This window comes from Panthera onca, chromosome D4 (genome assembly GCF_046562875.1).
Source record: "Panthera onca isolate mPanOnc1 chromosome D4, mPanOnc1 haplotype 2, whole genome shotgun sequence".
Lineage (NCBI taxonomy): Eukaryota > Metazoa > Chordata > Mammalia > Carnivora > Felidae > Panthera > Panthera onca.
The window spans coordinates 57008569-57028469 of NC_138351.1; the positions used below are offsets into that span (position 1 = coordinate 57008569).

At 51.0% G+C, this 19901-nt stretch overlaps 2 protein-coding genes and 1 long non-coding RNA gene across 3 annotated transcripts in view; 1 reads left to right on the plus strand and 2 right to left on the minus strand.

The window, feature by feature from the left end:
* DNAI1 (dynein axonemal intermediate chain 1) overlaps positions 1 to 14018 on the plus strand; it is a 59300-nt gene extending 45282 nt beyond the window's left edge. The window contains exons 13-20 of the mRNA XM_060609451.3: positions 227 to 474; positions 5292 to 5381; positions 5512 to 5599; positions 6241 to 6320; positions 7748 to 7896; positions 8003 to 8102; positions 10485 to 10670; positions 13690 to 14018. Coding sequence (XP_060465434.2) covers positions 227 to 474; positions 5292 to 5381; positions 5512 to 5599; positions 6241 to 6320; positions 7748 to 7896; positions 8003 to 8102; positions 10485 to 10670; positions 13690 to 13788 — 1040 coding nt within the window. The 3' untranslated portion in view covers positions 13789 to 14018. The remainder of the gene's footprint in view (positions 1 to 226; positions 475 to 5291; positions 5382 to 5511; positions 5600 to 6240; positions 6321 to 7747; positions 7897 to 8002; positions 8103 to 10484; positions 10671 to 13689) is intronic.
* Positions 8990 to 13149, minus strand: LOC132663281 (uncharacterized). Its single transcript, XR_009603002.3, has 2 exons — positions 10893 to 13149; positions 8990 to 10536 (listed from the first exon to the last, which is right to left on the minus strand). It is a non-coding gene; the product is annotated as an uncharacterized LOC132663281 (long non-coding RNA).
* A 57-nt stretch (positions 14019 to 14075) lies between the features above and the next one.
* ENHO (energy homeostasis associated) lies at positions 14076 to 16287 on the minus strand. Its single transcript, XM_060609468.3, has 2 exons — positions 15883 to 16287; positions 14076 to 14883 (listed from the first exon to the last, which is right to left on the minus strand). The coding sequence occupies exon 2, from the start codon at positions 14720 to 14722 to the stop codon at positions 14492 to 14494; it is 231 nt and encodes a 76-aa protein (XP_060465451.1). The 5' UTR covers positions 14723 to 14883; positions 15883 to 16287; the 3' UTR covers positions 14076 to 14491.
* Positions 16288 to 19901: the final 3614 nt, after the last annotated feature.

Genomic DNA, 19901 nt, shown 5'->3' on the forward strand with positions numbered 1-19901 from the left:
CGTCCCTCAGATAAGCCTGGTCAACTTATCTGTTGGACCCTCCCATGAAGCCTAAGAAGGGGTAAGTCAGGTCTCCTGGTTCCATTTCCGAAAGAGAAGAGATGAAGCCCAGAGAGGAATCCCACTCTCTCTGACAAGCAGAGCAGGCGGATCTTGTCCATCCAGTGGGGGAGGGGCATGGGGGTCAGCTGAATCCTACCACAGCCTGGCTTCTTCCCTGGGACAGATGACTTCATGAAGCAGAGCCGGGGCATGCTGCTGCTCTACAGCATGAAGAACCCCAGCTTCCCTGAATACATCTTCAGCAGCGAGAGTGGCATCATGTGTCTTGACATGCACGTGGACCACCCTTACCTGGTGGTGGTGGGCCACTACGACGGTAATGTGGCCATTTACAACCTCAAGAAGCCCCACTCCCAGCCTTCCTTCCGCAGCTCACCCAAGTCTGGCAAGCACACGGACCCTGTGTGGCAGGTCAGCCTCGAACCAGGATTGGGAAAAACGGGTATAGGATCCCTGGAGGAGGGACCTTGGGGAGGACAGGCCATAGGCAAGCTTAGAGGCCAAAGAGCTGTGAGAAGGTGCAGAGGAGGGCAAAAGGTGGTTATTAGGAGGTAAGGGGTCTGCAGTGAGCTTGGGTCTGCTCCTCCAGAGCTGCTATCAAGAGTGCCCGCATCTGTCTGCTAAGGGTCTCTTAGGTGCAGTGATCAGTGACTCATAGCCCATGGCTAGAAGACTCTAAGACCTGACAGACATACTCAGCTGAGTATGTCAAGGGCTCCAGTTCTCCAGTTCCCTGTGTATGGGCTTCCTAAACTCCCCATGGGGGCTCTCCTCTGCCATCTGGGCTAGATTTGGGGGCACTCCCAGACAGTAGGTGGGAGTAGGTGCTGCCCATTGTTTGCCCTCTGGGTGGGGCTGTAAGGCCTGGTAGGTAACGTCTGTCCCTGAGGCCTCTCTGTAGCATCGCTCTTCTCCAGACAGGCATAGGATGGGACAATTACCCTGACACTAGGGCTAGATTTCACCCTATGTTCCCCATGTTATCGCACTAGGAGTGGATTTCATGTTTCATCTTCAGAAAGTCTCTTAGCTCTGGCTTTGCAGACCCTTCCTTACTGTATTCCAAAAGTCCCCCTCCTTCTGAGGCTGCATACCCTTACCCATGGACAGGTCTGGGGAAATCCAAGGATAAATTTCTGCCTTAAGTCCTCCCAAGATCTCTGGGCTCCTCAGGCAGTGCTGGGACTCTGTCCTCTCATCTTCCTCAGCCCCCTGCCCTAGTAGAGTCTCCAGGCAGGCTCTGCATCCCTGCATTTCTGGCCCTGAGCTACCTGAGCCATGTGGACACCTGCCTTAGGAACTGGCTCTCATCTCCCAGACAGGCCTGAGCAGAGGGAGGACTGTCCAGGCACAAGGGACATGGTGTCTTCTCCACTCTATCTTTTACCCAGAGTCAGGGCTCAGATGTCCCCTTCCATAAGACATCCTCCCCGCTACTCTCCACCAGAGCAGGGGCCAAAACTCACAATCTCAAGAGTTCTCTCCTCTGAAAATCCTACCTTCTAGTTCATTGCCTCCAGGCACATGGAGGTCTCCAGACAAGGGGAGGCTATCTGCAGACATCAAGACCCAAGAGAGGAGAAAAGACCTGCTTAGATCAGACTAAACAAACATCAGGCCTGCCCCTGCTGTCCCGGCTCACACAGCCAAGAGCAAAGCACAGAGCATCTCTGATTGGCCTGACCACCCTCCTCAAGCCCAGGAGAGGGCAAGGGGCCAAGGTCAACCATCCCACTGCCACACTGCTATGTTCTCTGAATCAGACAGCAGGTTGGGAAACGAAATGGGGCATGCAGAAGACACGTTATTGCTTTCACTGGGTGGGTGCCAGAGAGACTGGAACCCACCCAGACAGGGATGGCCTTCTGCTCTCCCACCATCCTGTCAGGAAAGCAGGGCTACTGCCTTTTCAAAACCAAAGACTCAAGAGTTCTTGGCAGGAATCATGGCTTTTGACATGGGAGGGGCCTGCCTGTCTCGCTCATTTCCTGACTTCTTATTCCCTTTTTTCCCTCCCCCTTGCCTCATTCATCTCAGTAACTCCTCTCTGTTTGCTCCTCTGGGAGCTGAGGGTGCTTAAGGGTTTGGTCCCTGGGGTTCCTACTGGGGCGATAACCACAGCCATAGGCTAGGCAGGACAAGGCAATATGCTAAATGCTAAAGAGGGCTCATGGGAGCACTGAGGAGCGACATCTAGATTATCCAGGACAGGGAGCAGGGGCAGGAGCATCAGGTCTTCCTAGAGGAAGAAACACCTGAGCTGAATTGTAAGGGGTGAGGAAGTATTAGTTAATGACAATTAAATATAATATGAGATCCTAGGACAAAAAAAAAGGATATTAGGAGAAAACTAAGAAAATCGAATGAAGTATAGATTTTAGTTAAAATACTATTAGTTAGATAAGGAAGGGTACAAAGGGGTTACATGTGCAATATACAGAGGCATCAAACAGCATGGCCTGCTGGGAAGCAACACACCATTTGGAGCACAGTGCGGGAGACAGGGAGGACCTGGGAAAACACAGGCACCCAGTTGTGAGTATGCGTCTCTAGCAAGTGGGAATCTTGGACTTTAAGGCAGTGGTTTCATGAAGTGTTAGTACAGAATTCCAACATTATTAACAGTGGGGGGTAGGGCTGCTTTGGTGAATCAAGGTCCTGCTGGCTTGAGCGTCCCCTGTTGTCACTCCTGTCCTCTAAGATACTTTCACAAGGTTCCTAAGACCATCAGAGAGTGTGGGGACAGAGGAGTAACACAGTCATGCATGTGTCTTGGAGATGTTCTCTCACTGCAGCATGAGAGATCTTGAAACTTGAGCTAGAGCAGGGGCAGTGGAGATAGAAATGAGAAGGTATGCTTGAATGCTGTTGAGGCAATAAAATCAATAGAAGGAAACTAGACAGATATGAGAAAGGGGAACAATTGGTGATGCTACCTGGCACTCTGGTTGGGAGTACCCAGTAGAGCATCCACAGAGGTAGGAATGCCAGAGCAGGAGCAGGTTTAGGCAGAATCCAAGAAGCTAAAGGAACACCTAAAATTAATATAACACCATACATTATTTATACTTAAATACATACATATGTACATATATACATACATAAAATTAAAAAAAAAAAAAGCCAGAGGAGGTGTCCTACAGGCAGTTGGTTGTATAAGCCTGGAGCCTGGAGGAAAGCTTAGGCTGGTTAATGGTATGTCAGAGACATCAGAGTCTAGGTCCTTTTTAAAGGGACTGTGTCTCAGAGGAGACCAGAGAGGTTATTTTGGATCTCAAATGCCGGGCTGAGATAGAAGGACTTTGTTCTGTTAGCAGCAGGGAGCCATCGAAGATTTTGGAGCCAGGGAGAGAACTATCTGTTCAAATGGGACTGGGTTCCTGCCCCATGGCACAGACTAGTTCCCAAGCGAGTTCATCTGGGTAGCCCAGCACTATTCAAGCCCCACTGTGAAGCCTCAACCAGCAACACTCTTTGGAGTGTGTGTGTGTCCTGTGCTATACTGGGGAAGGGCACCGGGAAGGATAGATGAGCAGAGATGGGGGTCAAGTATATCTGCCCTAATCAGATAAGGCAGAAGAGAAGGAATCAATTAAGCAGGCTTCATCTGCTCCTTACTACCTTATCAATTTCCTGGTCATTCTTTCCTTCTCTTAACCCCACTTACCACCTGACACCCCCCCACCACCATTTGTTCCTACACTACCACCTCCACCCCAGGAGCATGTGTTTGACTTGTACACACACACACACACACACACACACACACACACAGAGGCTCACTTGCAAATATACACAGCAACCCCCATTGGGCATCAGGCTGCTAAGTGGGGTGTGAAATACAATTTCCATGCATGCTGGCGGCTGCTCATTAAACACTTCCCTTTGCAGCTCCCTAGCGCCTCTTACAGCCTGGCCTTTGACACCCCCTGTCCCCTCCCCCCTTTAAAGAGACTACCTTTACACAGAAGGGGAATTGGTCTCAGCCTAAGGGTCAGCTCTGACTTATACCTCAGAGGCTCTGTGGTATTCTAGGCCCCCCAGTGGAAAAAAGAACCAGCTGACAGGACAGGCCCAGGCAGGACTGGGTCCGCCCTCCTGTAGCTCTGATCAGCCAGGCCTGGGGATTGGTTGGGGATAGGCCATCCCCTCTCCCCTAAACCACGCCCCTCAACAGCCATGGTGACAGCTCTGGTCACAGGAAGCTGAGCTGGGTTCTATCCTCCCTCACTGGGCCTCTACTTATGACAGGGTGAAGGGACAGGGTCCCAGCATGGGAGGTCAGGAGAGAGCTGGAGTATGGAAAGCTCTGGGCACCCAGCCCCACCCTAGCTCTCTGGGACACAGCTTGGCCAGGCCTCCACATCTGGCAACAGAAACTTGAGCCTCAAGCGTGTCATCTTCATAAGACAACAGCTCTGTCTCCAAAACACTTTCCCATATGTTTTCTTCCAGCCCTGAGAATATGGGTGGGGCACGGTTATTAACCCCAAGTTGCAGATGCAGAAATGCAGCTCAAATCTGAGATTTGGGAGCACGATTCTGGGAGCAGGAGCTCGTAGTGAAGTGAAGGTGGGAACAGAGGAGAGACCACCTAGAGAAAAGCCCACCTGGAAGCGGAGAGCAGGGGAGGGGACGTTCTCCTCCTTGTCCCCCAAGAGAGCAGGAAAAACTCTCCTGCAGAACCTTGGCTCCCTGATTCCTAGGATGAGGGTCATAATGAGGATATTCGCTAACATTTATTGAACATTTAATAGTTGCAATGTTCTCTCATCAGGGCCTCATGTTCATTGTCTCATTTAGTCCTTACAACAAACCTGTGCTATTATGGTTCCTATTTTATAAATGAGGAAACTGGTTGATGGACTCTGTCCTTTTCAGGCCCTTTCTACATAAGGAGGTTGAGACCAGAGACACCATCTTCCCCTACAACTGGCTCTGGAACCCAACCCAGGGAGGAATTGGGCACCTCCAACACCAAGCCAGGGGATTAGGGCAGTGCCCTGAGTGGCATTGTTATCCCAGGATGGTCAGGGAGGGAGGGATGAGAGAGACAGAGATGGGTGGAAGGAGGGAGGGAGGGAAGGCCAATTGCAGGACTCTGGGAAATGGGCTCCCAGAACTTGCTTCTGAACCTGACATGGACTCTTGAGGGAGCCCTGCTCAGCTCCCAGCCCTAACTCGACACCATACCAGTGTCCCACAGCTCACGGTTTGGGATGTTTCAGGTCAGGTGGCAGAAGGATGACATGGACAACAACCTTAACTTCTTCTCTGTGTCATCTGACGGCAGGATTGTGTCTTGGACGCTCTTAAAGGTGCCTGTTTCCCAAAAAGGGTCATATGGGGTGGAGATGGGGCTTGGGGGGAGCTGAATGGCAAAGTCTGCTCTCAACCCTGCTGATGTGGCCCCACCCATGTACCCTCCCCCATCCCTTGTGACTGCAGAGCGAACTGGTTCACACAGATGTCATCAAACTGAAAGTGGAGGGCGGTACCACGGGTGGTCTCGATGGGTTGCAGCTACACACAGTGGGTAAGATCCCCAACCCACTCACACCCAGGCCCGGCCACCTCACTCAGGCCTCATGAGGGTCAGAGATGGTAGCCCTCCCCCTTTACCGAGCAATCCCTCCTCCACTTTTGCTGGATGGAAGCCTGGCCCTGTCCTCCCAGTGCTTGGCTGTTTGCAGACCCTCTCTGTTTATGCAGGTCCCATCCCAGTTTGCAGACCCTGTTCCTGTTTATGCAGATCAGGTGCTGTTATGCAGATCCAGTCCTGTTTATGCAGATCAGGCCCCTGTTTACCCAGATCCTGTCCCTGTTTACTCAATTCCTACCCTGTTTATGCAGAGTATATCCCTGTTTGCATAGACCATGTCCCTGTTTGCAGACCCTGTCCCTGTTTACCCTGACCCTGACCCTGTTTAAATCAATTCCTTCCTTGTTTACCCAGGCCCCATCCTGTCTGCAGAAGCACTGGCCGTTTGCAGTCCCAACTGCCTGGGACAAGCAGCAGGCCAGGCGGCCGGTTTCTGTTTGCTTGCCTAGCCCCAGCCCCTGCAACAGCCTGCAAGAGCCAGAGCTCTGGCTGTCACAGGGGTCTGCTGGGTAAAGGAGGTGCTGGGAGCCTCCCTCCCAGAACCGGTCTAACACTGCTGTACCTCTTCTCCCAAGGCTGTGGCACCGCCTTTGACTTCCACAAAGAGATCGATTATATGTTCCTAGTGGGCACAGAGGAAGGAAAAATCTACAAGGTGAGGCAGCACTGACCTGAGAACCACGAGAGTTTATCCTTCTCAACAGACCCTATTCTGACAGATCTTAGGGTTTGACCAGTTCTAGGAAGCTTCTTGGGAGAAGAGAAGGTATTTCTTGACTTGTTTCAGTGGCAGGAAGAGTGGATGACTGCAGGAAAGAGGATGAAAATCTAGACGGTGACTTTAGCCCAGTCTGGCACATTTCCCTCTGGGCCCTCCCTCCCTTCCTAGGAGTAGAGGAAGTAGAAGTAGGAGTGGGTGTTGGGGGGGAGTTGGAACATTCTGAGAAGACTTCCTGGAAGAGATGAGAACTTCAGCTGAGCTTTGAAAGCCAGGTAACAAGAAAATTAATCTCTGAATCCTGGGTGTCTCAGCCAGTAGGATGGAACTTCAAGGCCAGTTTCTGCAAGGTCTCAGTGTTAGTAGGTGAACATCCTTCTGAACCTCCATCCATCCAGAAATAGCTCTGCTGCAAGCTTTTCTTAGGCTCAAAAACTCAGAATGTTAATTACAGGCAGCCTCCCGGGAGCCCCTAAGGCCCAGCAGGAGCTGGTCTGAATGCAAAAGAGGTCCCCACCCCCCTGTACACCCCTCCCTATGGCAGCGTGGGAGAGGCAGAAGGGAAGAGACTAGTCAGTCACACTATCTCCTGGAGGGAGAGAGGGAAGGGCATGATGGTCTGGGCAAGAAACCCAATGGGAAGTCATGAGTTGGGACTTGCTTCTGGCTCTGCACCTGCTCTTACCTGGGCAAGGTGGAATGTTTATCACTATTGTGAGGATTCTATAGGCTGTGAGTGGACTCAGGCCTTGGCCTGGACAAAGGCTAAGGCACACATCACCCAGGGCCCCCAGGCTTGCTTGGCCTTGGTTCCCAGAGAGAAGGCCTTTTCTACTTGGCCTGGAATCCTCTGGGCAGACTACAGCACTGCCTCTCACCCTCCAGGAAAACTCCCTACCCACCCAACCCCCAGCCCATTAAGCCCCTCCTTTCTTTCTTTCTTTCTTTTTTTTTTTTTAATTTCTTTTTTTAACATTTATTTATTTTTGAGACAGAGACAGACATAGCATGAATGGGGGAGGGTCAGAGAGAGGGAGACACAGAATCTGAAACAGACTCCAAGCTCTGAGCTGTCAGCACAGAGCCCGACACGGGGCTCGAACTCACGGACCGCGAGATGATGGCCTGAGCTGAAGTCGGCAGCTTAACCGACTGAGCCACCCAGGTGCCCCCCTCCTTTCTCTCTAGTGTTGAGGGCACAGAGAAGAGCAGCCAGTAGCTTAGTCCCATTTCAGCGGTGACAATAATGTGGGGACAGAAGAGGAGTCTTAGGTTCTGACCCTCCAGGGCACCCAGGGAAGTGTGGTGGCTGCTGACCTCTCTCTCATTCCTGACCCCCCCCACCACCCTCACCCTTGCCCCAGTGCTCTAAATCCTACTCCAGCAAATTCCTTGACACCTATGATGCCCACAACATGGCAGTGGATGCTGTGTCCTGGAACCCATACCACACCAAGGTCTTCATGTCCTGCAGCTCCGACTGGACAGTGAAGATCTGGGACCACACCATCAAGTGAGACACATGCCTTCCCTCAGGCCGCACTGTGGGCTGGGGCCACCGGGGCTCTAGCACCATGAGCCCTCTGTATGGCAAACTTTCTACCCCTCCACCACTGCAGGACCCCAATGTTCATCTATGATCTAAATTCAGCTGTGGGCGATGTGGCCTGGGCACCATACTCTTCTACTGTGTTTGCAGCGGTTACCACCAATGGGAAGGTGAGTGCCCTGGCCAACCCTCTACTAGAGATAGGATGAAGTATCTCAGGGGCTCCCTCTTATCCCACAGAGTACCCTGCTCAGGTAGGGGAAGGTGGGACATAAGGATTCTGTATTCTCAAGGGTTAGGCAACCCAGAGCCCTATCAAAAAAAGAATCATTCACCCCATGAGGCTTCAAGGAGAAAATGGTGCTGTTCATCTTAAAGGAGAGAACACTCTGGGGGATAAGATGCCATGAGGAGCAGTTATCTTCTCTGAAGGCCCTGGGGAGGGAGCTACAGGATGGCAGGGACAACCTTGATGTAAGGGAAACTTCTGAGCCAGAGTTTATCTGTGATTGAAATAATGTCTAAAAGGTAGCAAATTCCTCATCCCTGAGAGTGTGCAAGCTGAGTCTGAGAAGGGGAGATGAGAGGGGTCTGTGTAACACTGAGAATTGGTAAAAGCTCAGAAACAAACATTTTTTGAGAAAATTCTTGGATACAAATCCATTTTTCCTTATGGACTTTGATATAAACTCACAGGCAACTACTCAAGGAAAGACTATAGTTTAAGGCATCACCCTAAAGTCAATCAGTCATCTATTTGCTGAACAGAAAGGGCCCAGCACCAGGCAATTCAGGTCCCTATCGTTCTAAGAGCTCACATTCTTGTGAAGGGACAGAGAAAAAAAGCAACAACAAAAATAGTGTTAAGTGCTAGGCAGGGATTAAAAGAGGAGTATGTGTGTACACAGTGTTCATAGCAGTATTCATAGTAGCCAAAGAGTGGAACAATACAAACATCCATCAATTGATGAATGGATAAACAAAATATGGTATATCAAAAAGATTATTATTCAGCAATAACAAGGAATGAAGTATTGGATACATGCTACAACATGGATGAACTTGAAAACGTGTTTAGTGTAAGAAGTCAGTCACAACCACACACTTGTAGGATTCCATTTATATAGGTCTAGAATAGGCAAAGCTATAGAACCAGAAAGTAGATTTGTGGTTGCCTAGGGCTGGGGGTGTGGGAGAAAACAGGAAGTGACTGCTAATGGTACAAAGGTTCTTTTGGGGTGATGAAAATGTTCTAAAATTGGTTGTGGTGATGGTTCCATAACTGTAAATATACTAAAAACCAAGAATTGTACACTTGAAGTGGGTAAATGTTTTTGTATGTGAATTATATCTCAATAAAGTTATATTTTTTTAAAGGAGAGAGAAAAGGGGCACCTGGGTGGCTCAGTCCATTAAGCACTCAACTCTTGGTTTTGGCTCAAGTCATGATCTCACAGTTCATGAGTTCAAGCCCCACGTCAGACTCCACAATGACAGTGCAGAGGCTGCTTGGCATTCTCTTTCTCTCCCCCTCTCAAAATAAAAAAACTTAATAAAAATAAGTCATTACTTGAAGAAAATTTTAAAAAGAGAGAGAGAGAGAAAGGGAGTGATGTAAAGAAAAGGACTGGTCTCTTAGAGTCGTCAAAGAAAGCTTCTTCAAATGGTAACATTCAAGCTGAGAGCTGAATGATAAGAGCCGCCCCGTGTGAAGACAGAGAGAAGCATTCCAGATGGCGGGAATAGCTAGTGCAAATGCCCTGAGGTGAGAATGAGCTTGAAGGTGTTTAAGGAACAAGCAGGCAAATATGGCTGGGTCTAGGAAGCAAAGGAGAGAGCAGGAAGTGAGAGTGGAGAGCGGAGAATCTGGAGTCAGGAATTTGGATTGTATATATACTGCCAAGGGAAACTATTGGAAGATTTTAGATTTTTTAAAGGTAAGTTGAGAGGCTGCCTGGAGCATGGATTGTAGAGGGGCAAGAGCGGAAGCAGAGAGACCCATTAGGAAACTGCCACAGTTGTCCAGGCAAGAGTTAGTAATGGTCTGGACTTAGGGAATGGTAAAAATAAGATCAAATATTTGTTGAGCACTTATATGACAAGTGCAGTCTGAGCACCTCACATATATTAAACCCTCGCATATGATATAAACCCTGGCTCTGCCACTTACTAGCAAGTTAGCCTTAAGGGCCTCTATCTCCTCATTTATAAAATGGGGATAATAACAGGACCTACCCTATAGAGTGGCTGTGAGGATTATTAGGTGTACAACTATGTAACATGATCCTGCAAAGTCTGGTACATAGTAAGTGTTCAACAAATGGTAGCTGCCATTATTGTTAATTCTGCATAAATTTTCTAAGCTTTTTATTCTCATTCCCTCAACCACAGGAAAATGTAATCAGAGACACAAATTCCCTCTCCCACTGTCTCCAGCTCCAGTGTGCTAGACTTCTGATGTGTTTCCCCAGAAAACTCATGTGCTAGTTCTTCTGAAGTGGGGGACAGGGTCCCTATTATCCTTGAGTATGCTGACACCCACCTCTCCACAGACTCATGTGTTTGACTTGTCCATCAACAAGTATGAGGCCATCTGCAACCAGCCTGTGGTGGCCAAAAAGAAGAACAAGATCACCCACGTGCAGTTCAATCCCATCCACCCTATCATCATTGTGGGTGATGACCGTGGGCACGTCACTTGCCTCAAGCTCTCACCCAACTTGCGCAAGATGCCAAAGGTACAGGCTTGGGTAGTATGGGCTACTGTAAGAAATAAAGTTTCCAAAGTGGTGGGGGTTGAGAAAAAGGGGAGGAGCCAGGAGGTGACCCCCTCCCCCCGCCCGTTTCTGGCTTGGGAAATGCAGGGTAAGGGTGGCGTCATTGCCCAAATAAGGAGCACAAAAGAGGTAGGTTTGCGGAGAGACAATGAGATCAGTTTTGAAATGCTGAATCTAAGTTACCTGGGGGGCTCCCACGTAGAGACATCCAGTAAGCAGGTGACTATCTGGGTCCAAAGCCTGGGGAAGCACGGGGACATCATCAGCTTATTTGGTGTAGACCAGGTTATCCAGGCAGGGGGCTTGTAGCTTAGTCACTTAGTCATTGGCTGGGCTTAAAGGGCCTCAGCTCTAGTGGTCCCTGAGCTGGGAGCTGCGGGTCCACACAGGGAAAAAGGTAAAAAGGAAAAGAGGGTAACTAGGTCAGCAGCTAGGCAGCCCTCCTTTTGAGTTCTGGTTCCTTTCCGAGATCTGTACTGATCTGGAGACGGTGCCCAGAGCCCAAAGGCCCTGAAAACAGGCCATGAAACCTAGAGCCAGGACCTCAAAGTCTAGATCTCAGAGTCCTGATTCAGATGTAAGAGTCCAGGCCTTAGAATCCAGAGCCCAATAACCCAGAGCCCAGTCCTGCCCATTTGGGTGCTAAGACAGGATATGGAATTTGTTTTCTGCCGGGTTCTAGGCCAGGATCAGAGCTGGGCCAGGGCTGGACCAAGTTGCCCTGATGACTACACCTCTTGGTTGCAATATGGGGCATTTATTTGCAGTTTGAGGCAAGGGCAGGCCTCTTTCAACTACCGATACCTGCCTCCTTGCACCCTTACCAAGGCAGGGGCTACCGCAACGTACCTCTGGTACCTGCCTCATCTATTCCGCACAATGACCAGAAGGCAAGGACTGGGAGTTTGGCCGGGCCTGTAATTGTAGCCAGCTGGGGGAGGGGGTGGACTTGGCTATAAATACTCAGAAGGCTGCTAAGCGCCTGCAGCTGTGGCCTAGAGGCTGTGGTGGGCTAGGAATGGGGTGGGGTGGGATGGGATGGAGGAGTTGGGCATGGTCTGAAGCTCTTTGCTGAGCCCAGCTAGTTGGCCTCAAGGAGGAGGGAAGGAACAGATGAAATCTGATCTTAATTTAGTGAGGAGAGAGACTGAAGATTGAGCTGGCAGAGCTGGACAGCCCAGTGAGAGACAAGGGTACAACCATCACACCATGAGGATGGTAGATCTGGGGGTGGGGAGGGCTGCCTTGCCCACTCTGACCCAGGGAGGCAAGGATCTCCCCTAGTCCCAACTCCTCTCAGAGCAAGGGTCAGTCATAGCTAAGGGAGCTGGGCTCTGTATATCCGGCGACCTATATCTCTGAAGACCTGAGGAAATAGATGCCCGGGGAACAGAGGACCTGAGCAGGTGACACAGCTGAGGGCTAGTACTTCAGTGGATTAGAGGTTCCTGTGAAACCGTCATCTGATCCTATCAGTAGTCAAGTGATTTGTGCAAAAGGAAGTCTTCTGGGCATCCCTACCCCGCCCCCCGCCCCTCTTCGGGCTTCAGTCTCCCTGCCCTTCTCAGGAGGGCTTGGCCACAGAGGCCCAACTTCCTGACCCATGAAGCTTCCCCTAATTGGTGTCAGAGCACAACTTGTCAGAGGTCAAAGACTATCTTTCCCTAACTACCATATAGATGGGAAACAGAAGCCCAGAAAGGCAAGGGACTTGCCCAAAGTCATATAGGGAATTAATGACAAAGCTGAAACTAAAAGCCACGTCCCGAAATTCCTAGGGGATGGGGTGAAGCCAAGAAGAGAGCACTAACTTGATTTGGGAGGGAGAGTAGTTAGAGAAAAAGTCATCTTTATCCTCTGCCTAGAGAGTGTAGAGGTGAACTGGGCAGTGGCAAAGGCACTGGGCCACAAGGGGAGAGGGAGACAGATTTCGGAGCAGGTGCAGCAATCACACCAGGAGGAAATCTAAGATCTGCGTGGTGTCAGCGGCCCGGATGGGGCCAGGAAGGGGCTTGCTGGCCATGTACTCTCTCCCCTCCTCACAGCCCAGGCCAAACCTAGGCTGGGCCCTCAGCAGGCAAGGCTGGAGCAGGTGCCAATGAGCAGTGGGCACAGGTGGCTGAGAAGGCAGGGGAGGGGGCTCAGGAACAGAGGGAAGGCAGGAAATGGCAGCTGCCCCAGCCTAGCCCATATCCCGCTGCCTGAACAGAAGGGAGTATGGAACTAGTGCTGGTCTGCCATAGAGCTCTTGGGGCCTGTGAGTTACACATACCCCAGTGTCCCAATTCTCTTTTTCTCAGGGCATTAGAGTGCCCTGTGGACCGGGGTGAGGGGTCATAAATTTAGGATCTGCTCTTCTGAGGAACAGTCGCACCTAATGACATCTGGAATCACATGGGATATCTCATTTGCCCTCCTGGGTCTCTTGACAACCTCCTCCACCCTGGGTATGTCTGACACAGCAGACCTGGCCCCAAATGTCACTCCACTCCAAACCTGATCTGAAAGTTTTGGTACTAGGTGAGGGCATCTGTGGCTTTGTCCACACCTCTCTCCCTCAGCAAACACCCATCTTTTAGTTCCTTGTTAGGACTCAGCCAGGGACACTCCTGTGGAAGGGTGGTCCCAACAGTCAGAGCCCTCACCTCTCCCCAGAGCTACAGCCCTCCCTAGCCTGAATGGCTAGTTCCTGGGAGGGTCAGTGGGTGGAAACCTTCTCCCAGCATCAAGACCCTTTGTTGATCTTAGATTCAGAGCCACACCTAGATTCTTGAGGGCCCCAGCTGAGCCCATGTCTCCTAACCTGAGTTGGGGAAGGACCCTGTGGGAGTGGGGAGAGGCGGGGATCCAGTATCTAACTGGGTAGAAAAGTGGTGGGACAAAGCTGGGGCAGGCTGGGCAAAGGAGCCAGAGGTGGGACCCAGAGAAACGTGGCCCACCCCTCACCATTCCTCCCCCACATGTACTCCCCCCACTCCAGGAAAAGAAGGGGCAGGAGGTACAGAAGGGTCCAGCTGTGGAGATCGCAAAATTGGATAAACTGCTGAACCTGGTGAGGGAAGTGAAAACAAAGACCTGAGAGCCTGGTCTCAATCCCTGTCCCATTTCTTGAACCCAGTACTTGTAACCCCTGACCCTGGTACCTAAGCCCAGCCTTAGCACCAAGTATGTGACCCAACCCCTGATCAGGTCCCAGTATCTACCCTTAGTATCTCCTTCAGCCCTGGTCCCAGCACCTCACCCCAGGACTCAGCCCTCAACCATTATCGCATCCTACTTTACACAAATAAACCTGTGTCTGGAAACTCACCCCACACCTTTAATTTTTCTACCACAGAGTCCCCAGGAAGAGGAGGGAATCTCAGGTTAGAGCCATAGTTCCATTTATTATCCAGCAAACAGTGGGAGGACCCAAGGAGGGGCCCAGCCTGGACACCCTCCCATTATTGCCATGGATTCCAGTTTGCTTCCCCAACCTCAAGGGCCTGGAGGCGATTGGCCTAGGGAGAGGTGGACCCAACCCGTGGCCCTCAGTACGGAGCAGAGTCGAGGTGGCCCTGGCCCTAGCACCAACTCATTGATCCCCACCCCAGGCCTGTCTACCTAGGGCCACCAGAGCCCCTCTTGGAGCGAGGCTGGCTAGACTCTGGGCTGCTAGGTCCAGCTCCAGACAGGCTGGATTCTGGGTTCTGGACCCCAGGCTGGCTAGACCCTGGGATCCTGATTCCAGGCTCTGGGTGGGGTAGACTTAGGTCCCAGACTCCAGGCTAGGTGAGGGGCCTTCAGGGCTGCAGCAGGTAGCTGCCTTCATGGCTGGGCTTCTGGGGTGGGGGTGCCTTCTCAGGACACGGGCCAGGGCTGGAGTTGGGACTGGATTCAGAGAGGGAGTCGATGTCCGCAGAGCGGGAATGGCAGGCCCAGCAGAGAATGACCCAGAGCAGCAGCAGCAAGAAGCCTACAAGGCCGTTGCAGACGATGGCAATGAGGGCCCCCTGAGAGATGGCTGCCCCCATGACAGGCAGCACCCTCAGACCAGCACAGACCACGGGGCTGGCTCGATGGCAAGGCCCATGCCGAGGCAGGACTCCAGTACAGCTGGCCTTCCAAAGAGGCTGTTCTGTCCACACACTCAATGATTCCTGGGCAATGGAGATGTCCACCTGCAGTCTTGAGCCTGTGGCAGGTACACAGCAGAGGAAAGGGTGGTGAGGAAGGGGTAGGGTGAGGCCTAGGAGGAGAGGGATAAAAAAGAGAATCCTGTCCCACATCTCTGGCTTCCCTGGCAGAAGACTTTGGGTCCCGGCAGGCCCAATAACCCACAGAGCCAACACCCCCATCCTGAGGCTTGGCTCTGGGCACCTGGATGGGGGTGTAGCCACAGTGGGGAAGCTAGAGTAGACAGCCTATATCTCATTCTCCTTAGAACCAATGGGCATGGCCTGGCCCTGCCCACCAAGCTTCCAGCCCTCAAAAGTGCTGTGAGAATGGATGAGATGAGGAAGCCCAAGGCCTTGAAGGATGGGGATTGTGACCAGTGTTGGTGTGGCCTGGGCGCCTCCCCCTTCTCAGGACTCCAGCCAGCCAGCCAGCCCAGGAGACCTCCAGAGGTGCCAGCTCAGACAGAGGGAACTTTGTGGAGGCCCTGGCAGGCATGTGTGGGTCTGTGTATCCAAGGCTGTATACTGGGGTGTGCCTCTCTGTGGGACTGTCTCTCCAGGTCAGTTGTGTATGTCTGTGTCTGGCTCTTAATCTGTCTTTAGGTTCCCTTGCCTAGATGTGTGCCTCTGCCTCTGTATACCCACCTCTATGTTTGTGCAGCTATGTGGCTCTCTTTATATTTGTCTCTGTCTCCATCTCTGAGTGTCTGAGTGTCTCTTTTCTCGCCCAGGCTATCTCTGTGTATCTCTGTATCCGTCTCTGTGTGTATGGGTCTCGTGTCTCTCGGTCTTTCTTCCCGGCTGTGTGTCGCTCTGTCCCCGTGGACGTGTCTCTCTCCCCTTCTCCGTGGGGTCTGTCTCTGTAGTTGTGAGTCTCGTGTGTCTCTTTGTGTCTGTCTCTCCTCCCCCCCCCCCCCCCCCCCGGCTGTGCCGCTACGTCTCCATGTGGGTCTCGGTCTCTTTGTCTCTGTCTCTAGTTCTCGGGGCCCGTGCCCGTGGGGGGAGGGCCCCCTTACCTGAGTTGAGCCCGGTGTGCGCGCCCGCGGGAGGGTCCGGGGCTGCGGGATGCTGGGCGCCGACTGAGACTCAGGAGCCTGCGGGAGGGGAGGGGGGGGCTGGAGGCGGGCAGGGGCGATGTCACCTCCCCCGGCCCTCCCCCTCGGCCGCGCAGCCTCCGCCGGCCGCTCCCGCCGCGGCGCGACCGGGGCGGCCTCTGCCGCGGGCGGTCTGCGGCGAGCTGGCACCTCCTCCCCCAGGGGCGGTGCCTCCTCCGCGGCCGCGGAGGCTCGCTAGCTCGCTCGGCGGCGCTCGGGCGGCGGCGGCGGCCCGGGTGCGGGGTTCGGCTAGGCTCGGCTACGTTCGGCTGGGTTCGGCTGGGCTCGACTGGGCTCGGCAGGCAGCAAAAACAGCGGAGAACCTCGCTTCCTGAGAGGCCGGCGCCGGCGGCCTGTGGAGGGCGGAGCCATCTCCGCGCCACTGCTGTCACCCGATTGGCTGGCTGCGCCAGGCTCCTGGGCGATTGGTCGCGCGCTGGGGTGGGGACTGGCTCAACCCTTGTGCCCGGGTGGGGAGGGGGCGGGAGAAGGACTGAAGGGACTACTTGGTCTCGATCTCTCCGGGGGAAGGGGGCGGGGATGAAGCCCACCTACTTTTGGGAATTTCTTGCACCTTCAACACCCGGAAGAGCTGTACATCCAACATCTGAGAAAAGCCTCTGTACCCCTTATACATGAGGAAACTGCCCCTCCATATCTGCCTCTGCCGCGGTCATCTGGAGGAAGGCCTTGGGCCCCCACATCTGGGAGGAGATTGAACCTCCTCATCTGGGAAGCCCCTTGGACTTCTGCACATCCACTCCCACCTGGGGGTGGACCCTGCACCCCCACTTTAGAGGGTTTGTAGGCGGCTTTACATTCCCTGGCCCCAGGAGATGTGAGCAGCTCTGCCAATACAAGTTCTTTGGACATATTTATTGAGTTCCTACCCAGTATTGGTCGGGGGTTCGTGCTTTGCTGCGCTGTGGGAGAGCCTAGGACAGAGAGGAATGCGGTACTCTGAGAGATCGCTCATCCATGGCGGGAATAGGACCAGGCATGACTCTCCATCCTAGAAGCTCCTGACTCTCTCCATCCTAGAGTCTCTCCTAAGAGGAAGATCAACTTGGGCAGGAGCTGTCAGGTAGGCCTTCCTACCCACCTCATACACCAGTGATTTCTAAGTGTTCTGAACTGGACCCTTTTTCCATCCTGCTCTACATATTCTCCATGGATGAGCACAATCCTAAAACTATACCACGAAGACTCTCAATGCTCCCCAATCCAGCCTTAATTTATCTCTGGAATTCTAGACATAGATCGAAGTGCCTTCCAGAATAAGGGTGGTGTTGATTCCTGGTTCTGCCACTTAACTAACTTCGTGACCTGGAGCAAGTTACTTAACTCCTTTTTGCCTCAGCTTCTTCATCTGTAAAGTTGTTTTAGTAATAGCTACCGCTCAGGGTTGTAATTCACCAATTCATTTATACTGGACCAGCCACATCTCAGCAAATACCAACTGACACAATTCCAAGGACCATATAGCTAAGAGGCCCCTTTCCTCAATGCCGTGAAATTCACATGAGATCCCTATAAATCCAAATGCTATCTTGGAAACCAGTAAGGGAAGGGTAAGGTAATCTGAAAGACTGAGTCATCCAAACTTACTGAATTACTTAGAGACTGTCTAAAATAAATTTTTAGACCCTACTGACTTTACCAGAATGGATTTAGTTCCCTTGCCCCTGTTACCCAGCAAGGGTGGGGGCATTGTGAGCAAGATCAATTACTTCTAGGAAACAGAGGAGACTTATATTGCACATCTGTCATGTGAGTGAATTTGTGACCCAGCTGCAGGAGTTTGGATTTTATCCTGAAAACAGTGGGGAGCCACTGAAAATTTTTGAGCAGAGGAGTAAATGTGATCATATCCAGAAATTAGAGGGATGATATGGGCTGCTGGGTGGAAGGAGAGATTGAAGGCATTTGACAGTGAAGGCAAAGAGTAATGACAAAGGACTGAAATGATGTAGGGGAAGAAGATTGGAGAGAAAAAGAGAACAATGAGAATATTTAGGAATTACAACTGGCAGGACTTAGAGACTTAGACCTACAGGACATGAGGAGTAAGAGGGAGAATAAAGTCTGGGATAACTCCCAGGTCGGTGACTAGGGATACTGTGATGCCATTTACTGAGATAGAAAACACACGAAAAGGGGTGAGTTTCAACAGGGGTTGGGGTGGTGTGTGTGTGGGGGGAGATGGAGGATGATGAATTGTTTTAGGTATGCTAGATTTGAGGTACCAATTGGACACCCAAGTTGAGATGTCCCATAGACAGTTGGGTAAGCAGGTCTGGGGTTCAGGCTCAAGACATGTTGTGAGTTATCAGAAAATGAGTAGTAGTCAAATCAGAAAAGTGGACGAGCTCACCGAAGAATAAGACCTGGTTCAAAAACAAAAAAACAAAAAACATTTATAATCAGATACTGAAACCTAAAGACAGGAATGCCTCAGGAACAACTGGAACTAATAGTCACAGAAGCCATTAGGTTCTCTCTCCACCTCTCATCTGTTACTTTGTGCCAGTCTCTCCTCTGTTCTCCCCTGCCCCTATCATCCTCATCTCCAGACTGGCTTTCAATGCTTTTCTGGTCTACATGGTAAAAAACATCACTTCAGACAGTCACAAAGCTTCACAATCTTATTGTCTAGGCACTCAACAAGACACTGGTTTCTTTTTCTTGGTTACAGTCTGCAAATTCCTCAGGAAGTATTCTGATTGGCTCAGCTTAGTTAGATGCTTAATTCTAGACCAATCAACTGTGGTCAAGAGATGGATGAGGCTCAGATTGCCTAACATGGCATTGGGGGACAGAGGGGTGGTCCTAGGAGAAGACAGAATGCAGACTGGCAGGTGTTTGCCCTAGTCCACCCCTTGTTTGCCCAACACACACACATCATTTTCTTATATGTATGATTCCAAAAATGTCCCCACCTACATATTCCAGCCATTCCATGATATTTCTGCCAGTAAATTCACCTCCTCTCTAGTATAGAGCAGATCAATGACACATCCAGCTACTGCTTCTGGGGTTATATCATAGCACCATTGTTCTTCATATATAGGTTCTCTGGGTATTGTCCCTTCATGTTCCAGTCAGTTTTCTATAAGGTGTGAATATGGCTTCTAATAATCTCATTACCTTTGTTTGAACTGCCTTTGAACTCCTTTAAACCATTACCCCCAACCCCCCAAAAAAACTCCAACCCCCAAATTCCTGATATCTAGAGATGGAAGAAATAAAGAATAAAATGGAGTAAAAGGAAAGCACTGTAAGGGCGGCTCAGTTGGCTAAGCATCTGACTCTTGATCACGGCTCAGGTCATGATCTTCTAGTTGGTAGGAGATCTTTCCCTCTCTCTTCGCCCCCCTGCCTCAAAAATAAATAAATAAACAAACAGATAAATAAATAAATATAAGGAAGGAAAGAAAGAAAGAAAGAAAGAAAGAAAGAAAGAAAGAAAGAAAGAGAAAGAGAGGAAGGAAGGAAGGGAGGGAAGAAGGAAGAAAGGAGAAAGGGTATCATCTATATTTTTTGGCCATGAATGACAATGAAAATTGTGGGGTAGGAAATCTCATGGCATCTTTTGACTCACTTCTTTAGCTACAGTTTCTCAGTCAGCCAATCTGGCTGCCCCAGGTTTTCCCCACAAAGATGTGATCCCTTATCCAGTGTTCTGAGAGCATAATTGTGGAGGATTTCTCTGTGGGGCACTGTACTAATAAGTACTACACTTTCTGGTGGTGTTTTAGGGATTATCCTGGGATTGAACAATCACAGATCTCTGCATTTATGAGGATTGGGTGTGGTTTTATTTTCTTCCCAGAATGATACAATTCTTTTAAAATCATCATCAGCTGTCAGTTTCATCTGGGGGAGAATTCCTTTTGCTAATAGCTTATTCATCCTAAAGCACATCCACCCCACCCCCCCAG